At 39.0% G+C, this 9,506-nt stretch overlaps 1 protein-coding gene across 1 annotated transcript; it reads right to left on the bottom strand.

Moving 5' to 3' along the window:
- Positions 1 to 1,861: 1,861 nt before the first annotated feature.
- LOC120991089 (posterior protein-like) lies at positions 1,862 to 3,340 on the bottom strand. The gene has a single exon (XM_040419979.1). It carries the CDS (start codon positions 3,338 to 3,340, stop codon positions 1,862 to 1,864), a length of 1,479 nt encoding a protein of 492 aa, XP_040275913.1.
- Between the last annotated feature and the right edge of the window lie 6,166 nt (positions 3,341 to 9,506).

The following is a 9,506-nucleotide window of genomic DNA, read 5'->3' as shown; positions in this document are numbered from 1 at the left end:
CATACTGCATTAATTGAGGAAGTACATACTTGGCCTTGTGATCAATCTCAATTTGTTTTGATGATAAGGACAACAACCAATGTGCAAATCTTTGATTTGACACACCTGGGAGGTTTTTCTCAAGGAGAAGTTTTAGTGTGGAGTGAGGAGTCTGCAGAATGATTTTGTTAAATCCAACAATGTGTTCTGTTGCCTTAACAGCAAAATAAACACCCACCAAATGTTTTGCACAAATTTCAAACCCTTTTTCCACAGGTGTGAGAAGCTTAGAGAAATAGCCCAAAATCCGCCATTCTCCCCCCTGCAACTGCAAGAGTACAGCTGACACAGCCGTGTCTGAGGAGTGAACCTGCAAAGCAAAAGGTGCCTGAGTCATAGCTGTTGACAATGCTGGAGACTTTTGCATACTTCGCTTTAAAAGTTCAAATGCCTTCTGTTGTTCCTCTTCCCATGGTCCAAAAGAGTCATCATCATTATTTTTCAAGAGATCATAAAGAGGTTTAGCTTTTTCTGCAAAGCCTTCTATGAATTCTCTGGAAAAGTTTACCAGACCCAAGAAATGTCTCAGAGCCTTGTGTGATGTTGGAATGGGAAGAGAAGCAATAGCCTCAATCCTATCTTGAAGTGGCTGTCTCTTTCCATGACTGATTAACACTCCAAGATATCTCACTTCAGTCTGCAAAAGTTTGACTTTCTTCGTGTTCAATTTCAAACCTGCTTCGTGCATTAACGAAAATAATTCTGCTAAGAGAGATAAATGCAACTCTCTATCCTCAGTGGCTAAAAGAATATCATCAACATATTGCAACAGACAATCGGGTCTTGAAAATTTGGACAATACTTTTGCAACTGCCTGATGAAATATGCTAGGTGATAAATGTGCTCCTTGAGGTAATCTGCAAAATACATATTGTTCATCCATGAAACAAAATGCAAATTTGTATTGACAGCTCTTTGCAAGAGAAATGCTGAAAAAACCATTACTGATGTCTAAAACAGAGAAAAACTTTGCCTTAGCATTCAGTCGTGCCATTATGTCATGAGTATCTGCAACAATGGGTGCCACATTTGGGGTATACTTATTCAGCAGTCTTAGGTCCAATAACATTCGGTATGAACCATCAGGCTTCACAGTACACCACAAAGGATTGTTTGTTACTGAATTAGCTTTTCTAATGACACCTTGATCAAGTAGTTCCTGTATGATTTTAGACATGGGACCAATTGATTCAGGTGGCAATTTGTACTGTTTTTGGGGAGGAGGGTCTCTCCCCTCCACATTGACTAATACATCTTTCATTGTGCCGACATCATTCCTAAATTGTGCCCACAAAGAAGGAGTACATTGTACAATTTCTTTTAGAACTTCATCATCACCAGTTTCTGGCCACAAATGTTCAGAAGAAACAACTTCAGTTAGGCAAACAGTACCAACATGACTGTATTCAGTGGGATCAATGACTACAGGTTTAGATCCATCAACATCTTTCCAGATCACCTTATTTCCTAAGTCAATGACCCAACCCCATTTTTTCATTAGGTCAGTTCCTATGATGTTTTCAGAATTAGTACTATGCCAAATGTCTATTTTAGTTTTCAGATAGCCTGGTATTTCTAAATTAACATTCTGTGCTAAATTTGCCTTAGTCCCATTCTTTCCACTAAAACCAACAATTGTACAAACAGGTGCATTTGGAGTTAGAGGTAAATCCTGATTAGTCACACTTAATTGAGCTCCGGTGTCAATGAGAAATGTCACCTCATTGCCCTGTAAGGATCCCCTTACAAAAGGTCTTCCACAGTCATCTAATGAAACTGGAGCTACTAATTCCAAAGGACGAGAGGTCATAGTTCGTCCTAGTCATGGGGAAGGTAACAAACCAGCTGTCTCCTCAATTTTATTACCATAAGATTTCCCCTTGTACGAATTATTCAATGTTAATTCTCTAATTTGTCTTATTAAAGGTGCATATGGTGATTGTGACTGATCCTGCTCTGGAGAAGGAGCAGTTGGCACAAAACCATTTTCTTTCCCTGCATTCTGTGACTCATTTAGGAATTTCCTACATTGCCATTTTAAATGTCCTATTTTACCACAATAATAACAAGTAACTTGTCCTCTTTGAAATGACACCTTTCCTTTCTGTTTATATTGGTCTCTTTTCATGGGAGGGTTTGATTTAGGACGATTTGAATTTGTTACCTGATTTTCATCCTTTTTTTGGACTGCAGCAACTTTGACCCTTATACTACTTTGTTTTATGGATCTCCTTATTTGATCAATAAATGTTGCCGCTTCCTGTAACGTAGGCTTTCCTAGTGCTAACTCCCTGGAGACTGGATCAAGATATTTGAACCGTTTTACAAATGACTTTATCATTGCAGTGGGTTCAGAATCATCCTCAATTTCCATGACCATTCTATACGCCTGTTCAAATTTTATCAAGAATGCAAATGGATCATCCTGTAAAGTGGGCTTTAACATGTCAAGGATTTCAAATGTAGGAGTAGATTCTCCAGTAGTAAATAAAAGTAGTTGCCTCAATCGATCTGCTGGGGAACTATGTATTATTTCACGTTCATCATTTACTCTTGGTGTGGTCTCTAATCTCCTTGCCATATATGAGGGAAGCCATAATTTAAATACTTTGTTTTTCTGTTCATTATTTAGATTGAACTTATCAGCATTAGATTCAAAGATATCAGCATTGTGAAATGCATCCATCTTATCCGTATAAGCTGGGATATCTTTACAAATTTTTATCAACTGATCATGTATTTTTAAATTTAACTTGGCTGCCCTGTCATGTAATTTCCTCCTTTTGATTTCTTCAGCCTCTATATCTTCATTTGCATCAGCTGGACTAGTGTCTGGAATGTAGGACGCACCCGTATCTATGCCACTTTTTGTAATAATAGAAACTTTTTTCGTACGATGGCATAATTTTGATATGAGCTGTGTCCTAATTTCCATCTGATCTTCCAAATCTTCTATGTGTTGTGCCAAAATTTGACACTTTGGACAATCATTAAAATCATCCTCTTCTATGTGTTCCTGTGTGTCTGTATCATGTGTGTCCTTATTATTCACACATATACTATGTGTCTGAGTCTGTGGCTGCCTGTCTTCAAGAACTAATGTATTGAATATTTTCACCATATGTAATACATTCCTGAGCTTCTTCTGCAATTTATCCATACACAACAACTTTTTGTCAATTCTTATGTTTTCTTCTTCACATTGATTATATAAACTTGCCCATAATTGTGCATTAGTATGACTACTTACAACTTTAAACTCCAATTTACTTTTATCTGAATAAGAATTAAGAAATTCCATTACTTACTCAGGTACCGTATCCTTGATGTCTCCTTCTTACGTCTTCTTCCCACAGTCAATGGAAGGATCTCTGTGTAGTTTCTTCACAAGCCCCCGTCTGTAATACGTCTGGGAAGTGACACTTGCAACAGATGTATGGCTCAACTTCTTCTTTCTTTAGATTCGTTGTTGTTGTTTTCCTGAAGCTTGTAATAATAGTAATTACTCTCTTGGGCCCACCTCTTTACAAACTGAAGGAATTCAACAAAAATCCGCTGGCTCGCCAATGTAGAATATCGTCCTGCATTTCTCTATTTTTCAAGAAATGCTTTAGAAGGAGCCCAACAAAATGTGCAAAGTTCGTGATGAAAGATAAAATTAGAAGGATTTAATTCTCATAAAAAGAAAGTTACAAAGTTTAGAAAGAGAAAAATATAGCACAGCAATAAGTCTTGAAAGGTTACAAGCAAGCAATAAAACAATTAAAATAAGTGAAAAAGCTTATTTCCCCAAAATAACGTGTATGTGTGAATCTGTGTGTGTGTGTGTAGAGAGCAACAGGTGTCCGTGCAAGAATGCTCTGCCTATGTCATGAAACAAAGCCATTTTATAGGTTGACTCTACATAGAGTTACATTGTATCCTAAATTTAACATTCTAACAGACATATATGGTTAACAAGTAAATTCCCTTACATCGTGGTCTTCTATGTATACCTTATTTGTAAAGCTAATAATAATATGCTGAGAAGGAGGATTCCTAACCTTCCCAAATGCTATTGTCGTCTCAACCTGTCAAAATTGACACTTCAACACAAGTGCTGCCCTTGCATGGTCCTTGAAATAACCCTAGCCTGATAAAAAATGTTAGTTTATTATTTTACACTTGGATAGAGGGTAGGGGAGCCGGGGGTGAAGGGGAGATTGATGTGCTGGTAATAACAGCCTGACCCCGATATCCCATCAAACCCAGGCTCCAATATCATAGAAAACCAAACAGTTCCAAATCAACATTCAGGCCAAATGGTACCAATGTGTTGTACAAAAAAATTCTTCTTGTTTCTAAATGGGACATATTTGAAATGTGGTTGCCCCCCCTCCAGTGTCATTTCACTATTTTGCGCGCGATATAGGTCAAAGTACTAGGCTCTTTATTGTGATGAGTTTTGAAGTGTTTAGATACTGTATGTTTGTCATAACCATTTTTTATATTCGTGATGTGTTCTGAAATTCTCTTTTTTAGAGTGCTTTGGGTTCTCCCAATATATTGCTTCCTTCACGTGCATTGTAACATGTACAGTATATAACATTCATGGTATTGCAAATTATGAATTCGATACAACGGAATATGATAAAGAATGCAGAAGATAGGAACAGATAAAGGGGTCTTACATGAAAGAGAGTACAAATACATCATAGGAATGGGAAAGAAAATTCCCATGTTCTACTGCTTGCCCAAAGTACATAAGGGTAATATCAATCCACCTGGTCGCCCTATAATATCGGGAATAGGCTCCATTACATCAGGGCTCTCGAGATAAATTGATGAAATCTTGCAACCCTACGTGAAGAGAATCCCTTCATATACTAGAGACTCGACAGAGATCATAAAAATAGTGGAAGAAATAGACTATAAGTAAAATTTGATTTTAGGGACTCTAGATGTCAGCTCCCTCTATACCATAATAGATCACCAACAGGGACTTGAGGCATTAGAAAATACACTAAGAAGAGATGACGAAATGAAAGAGGAACAAATAAGCTTTATCATAGAGGGTGTCAGACACATTTTGAACCATAATTATTTTTGATATTCTGCCGAATTTTACCTTCAAATTCGTGGGACGACCATGGGTACCAGATTCGCCCCCAGTTATGCAAATATCTTCTTGGCTGAGTGGGAAAAGGAGGTCATCAACCTACGCTTGGGGGCGGATCTGGTACTCTGGCGGTGATACATCGATGACATTCTATTCATTTGGGACACAAGTAGTGGCAATCTGGACACTTTTCTATCCAGCTTAAACATCAACACTAGAAACCTCAAATTCACTCCCAACATAAATACGAAACAGATCGAGTTTTTAGATTTATTAATATCTATACAAACCGATAAACTGATATGCACCACTTATCAGAAACCTGTGGCAAAAAAACTGCTTCATTCTGTTTTCTAGTTGCCATTTACCCCAATTGCTCACAAATATTCAGATGAGTCAATTCCGCAGATTGAAATGGAACCGTACTGTAAATATGACCTTTGAAAAAGAGGCAAACCAGATGTGTAAGGAATTTGAGGCCCAAAAATATCCACCTGACCTAATACAATCAGCCTTGAACAAAGTGAGACAAATGAACAGAACAGACTTCTTTAAACAAAAAATACAATCTAAAAGGGAAAGCAATGATCATATTAGATTTATTTTACCATACAATACACAATATAAGAAGGTGGAAAAGATAATTAACGATCACTGGCATTATCTTTTAAATGACAAGGTAGTCGGCCCCCTTCTTGCAGTAACTCCTAGTATCACATATACCAAGGTCCCACCACTAGCATTAAAAATAGTTCCTACAACTAGAATTCTGGAAAAATCGAAAGATTGAAATAAATGGATGGGACTTAAAGTTTTTCTTTTATGTGGGACTTGTGGAAACTGTAAAATTACAAAGGGAAATAGGAAAACAGAATGGGTCACTTCAACCCAAAATGGACACAAGAGTGAGATAAGAGAATTCATAACTTGCAAAACCATGAATGTTATATACATGTTACAATGCACGTGTAGGAAGCAATATATTGGGACAAAAAAAACGCCCTCTATAAAAGAGAATTTCAGAACAGATCACGAATATAAAAAGTGGTTATGACAAACATACAGTATCTAAGCACTTCAAAAGGGTCAGGCTGTTATTACCAGCACCTCAATCTCCCCTTCACCCCCGGCTCCCCTACCCTCTATCCAAGACAGCTTTAATTCAATATATGTTCAATACATCTTCTATACAGTATTATCTCCTATAGCCCATATAATATTACTCAAGAGAATTACTACATAGAACCATCCTACAATACCATTCCATTTGAGTTTGATGGAACCTAGAATTATTCTTTACATATCGAAGTTCACATGTATTTAAAAAAAAAAAAAAAAAATGAAATTTTTTTCTTTCATATAATGTTTCTAAGTTATCTTTTCTAGTCATAGCTGCATTTGTATACAATTTTGGTTAGTTCACTACATTGAAGAAGGAGACATGAACCTGCAATATTGCACCTTGTTCACACAAACAAAAAAACGCAACAAGAATAATACAATAATACGTGGTGGAAATCAGTATACACCATGTATATATTGAATAGCAAAGATCGATAGATCTACAAACCATAGAATACCGATTATTATACAGTATGGGTAACATTCCTCAAATTGATCAATTCCTAATGAAGATTGCACATACATGTTTTTCTTTTCACCCTGTGGAGATCCGTTTCAGGGTTTTTTGGATACTAATTAATCAGCATATAAAGGGGATACATTGACACAGACCATCAGCCACTGAGGAAGAAGAAAGGAGCTTCGAAACGCGTATGGCAGGAGTTCTGTGTCAAAGACCACCAGATTATTTTTCTTTTTCTTTTTCAAATTCTTTTTTATTGATTTTCAAAAAGAAGAAGAATTACAAAACACAAGTCGCAGGACATTTCAGCATAAACAAAATAAGGCATATATAATGTGAGAGCATGTCATGATGTTCTAAGCACACTCAATGTCATATACAAGGGACTTATACGCCCGTAAAGATAGCAACAGCAAAGGTCTAAAGCATCAGGAAAAAAGAAATACTTGACATCCTAACTTATCACTGTGCCTGAATACAGTAATAACCGAGTTTTGAGTATACACTATGCCTAATGAGCAGCACTCCTCAGTTCCCCCTCACTGAACAGTTCCGGTTTACGAACTTAAGCATCCATCTCTCACATGGGTGCCCTGTCCAAATGACTCGTAAGAGGGTGCCGAGCATGAGGCTAAAAGAAAGTTACTCTGATGGAGGCTGCTCAAGAAGGCTATGCCTGCTAGAGGAAAGAACCTTGAATAATGCAGAAAACAACATATAAACAACATATAAACAAAAAAAAAGATGAAAAAAGCCATGTGAGGAAATTAGGAGGTGAAAGGGTGAAAAGGGGGGTTGGGGAAAAGATGGAGAAAAAAAATTAGAAAAAGGGGGGGGGGGGGGGGGGTGGTACCATTAAATAATAGTGTGGTTGAAATTAAGTTATAAATTGGGTGAGAGTGGAAGACCCACAACTCAATGTTAGGTAAAAACTCCGGACTTAGAGTTCACTATTTCTGTGCTAATCAGGTGGGAACGAGTTGCGTGCTTTTCCCAGAGGATATCCAATTTACCCAGGGCAGCCAAATTTTTTTATATTTATTGTGGGTCCTCAGTTCCCAGTGTGATAATTCTTCCAGTCTGGAAATTGAGGCTACCTTTCCTAGACATTGCAAAGACTTCCAGGACCTGTACCGTCTCCTGTGATCACATGACCGCTGCATGTGATTCGCACACTTGACTACCCACTGGCATACATCGAGGAATAAGGTCCTCCATACTTCGCGGTGCAGACTCCAGACCGCAAGAAAACCTATGGTTGGCGGTAAGAGCCTCAGTGAGGCACCGTATTCCCAAAAGACACAAGCTAATTTGCAAGTTAAACCAAGTTTCTACTAAGTCTGCTAATACGGAGACTCACTTGCTAATTATACCTAATCTGCTGATACGGAGATCCATACTATTTATGTGTGTCTGACCATTTAACACACTGATAAACAATAATACATCTGGCTGTTAATTCTGTGGGTGACCTACAGTGATTTTTTGTGGGTGCAATGCACCATTTTTGTACCCCTGATACAAAAAATATAATAGTTAATCCGTCTTTTAGTTTGATGGGTGACATATACCCATTATTGGTGTGAGATACACCTACACTGCATATGTGACAGGGAAATTAATATAGTTAATCCGTCTGTTAGTTCGGTGGGTGACCTCAAAGAAGGAGGAGAGCATCAAATAAGGGACGTGGCCCCGGTCGTGGTGCTGCTGGTGTTGGTGGAGCTCTTGTTGCAGGGAGAGGACGTGGTCGATCTGTGCCAGCTACACGTCCAAATGAAAGACCTTCCTCAGGTGCACGTAGGCGACAGGACGTTCAGTGTCTTTTTTGTAGGCCAGAATACCGGTGTACGAATGGTGAGGCCAGAATAAGTAGAGGCAATAGTAGATTGGGTTGCTGACAGTGCCTCCAGTTCCTTCACATTGTCTCCCACTCGGTCCCCTGCTGAAACCGCAGATTTGGCACCTGCAGCCCATGGGCATCTGTCTTTCACCTCAACCCCTTGCAAATCAGCCAAGCATTCTGAGCCCCAAGTCATGCAGCAGTCTCTTATGCTTTTTGATGACTCTGCTGGTGGGATTTCCATTGGCCATCCAACTAGCCCTGCCCCAGAAGTGGAAGAGATTGAGTGCACTGATGCACAAATGTAACACCCCAAAGTTGTGTTACTACACTCCTCTACCCCGCTACTATCTTCTAGGAGCCTTTATACTGTCATCAGATATGATTTTTCTCATGTCATCCACAAATGTGCATATAAATCTATGTTAAATGCAATTGTACATGTAAATTCATGTAATTAGCCTGGTTACCAGTAGGTGGCAGCAACCCATTGGCAGGAACAAGTCACAGTTTAGTGTATCTGAGCTGGAATGGATTTTTTCAGCTTAGCTCCCCCTCTGTGGAAAGGTGGGCTGGTCCCACATCCTGTAGCATGGGTGGAGAAAGAAGGTAGTTAGAGGGTAGCCCACACCCTGCTAGGGGTAGACTGTGGGTGTCTGTGTGTGGCGTTCCCCTGCATAGGGAAGACAGCAAGGACCTAGTCTCGGCTGATACTTGGCCATATACCCAGCTAGAGCACCCTAAGCTCTGCTGGATGAAGAAAGCAGAAACTACAGACCAACTCCAGAGTTCCAGGAAGAAAGCATCCCCTGAGAATCCATCTGTTAGATAAGTCCAGAGCCCTAGGAGAAGCCTACTCATCCTCAGCTAGTCTGTCCCCACACAGCAGAAGGTACCAGATAAGTGCAGAAGCTAATCCTGCCACAGTTACAGAGCTATCA

Source organism: Bufo bufo, chromosome 2, assembly GCF_905171765.1.
Source record: "Bufo bufo chromosome 2, aBufBuf1.1, whole genome shotgun sequence".
Taxonomy (NCBI): domain Eukaryota; kingdom Metazoa; phylum Chordata; class Amphibia; order Anura; family Bufonidae; genus Bufo; species Bufo bufo.
Note: the sequence above shows the minus strand (reverse complement) of the source record. Positions and strands in the feature narration are given on the sequence as shown.

Bases quoted from the DNA above. Each gene is read 5' to 3' on its own strand.
- LOC120991089 (XM_040419979.1), bottom strand. From the start codon at position 3,340: ATGGAATTTCTTAATTCTTATTCAGATAAAAGTAAATTGGAGTTTAAA.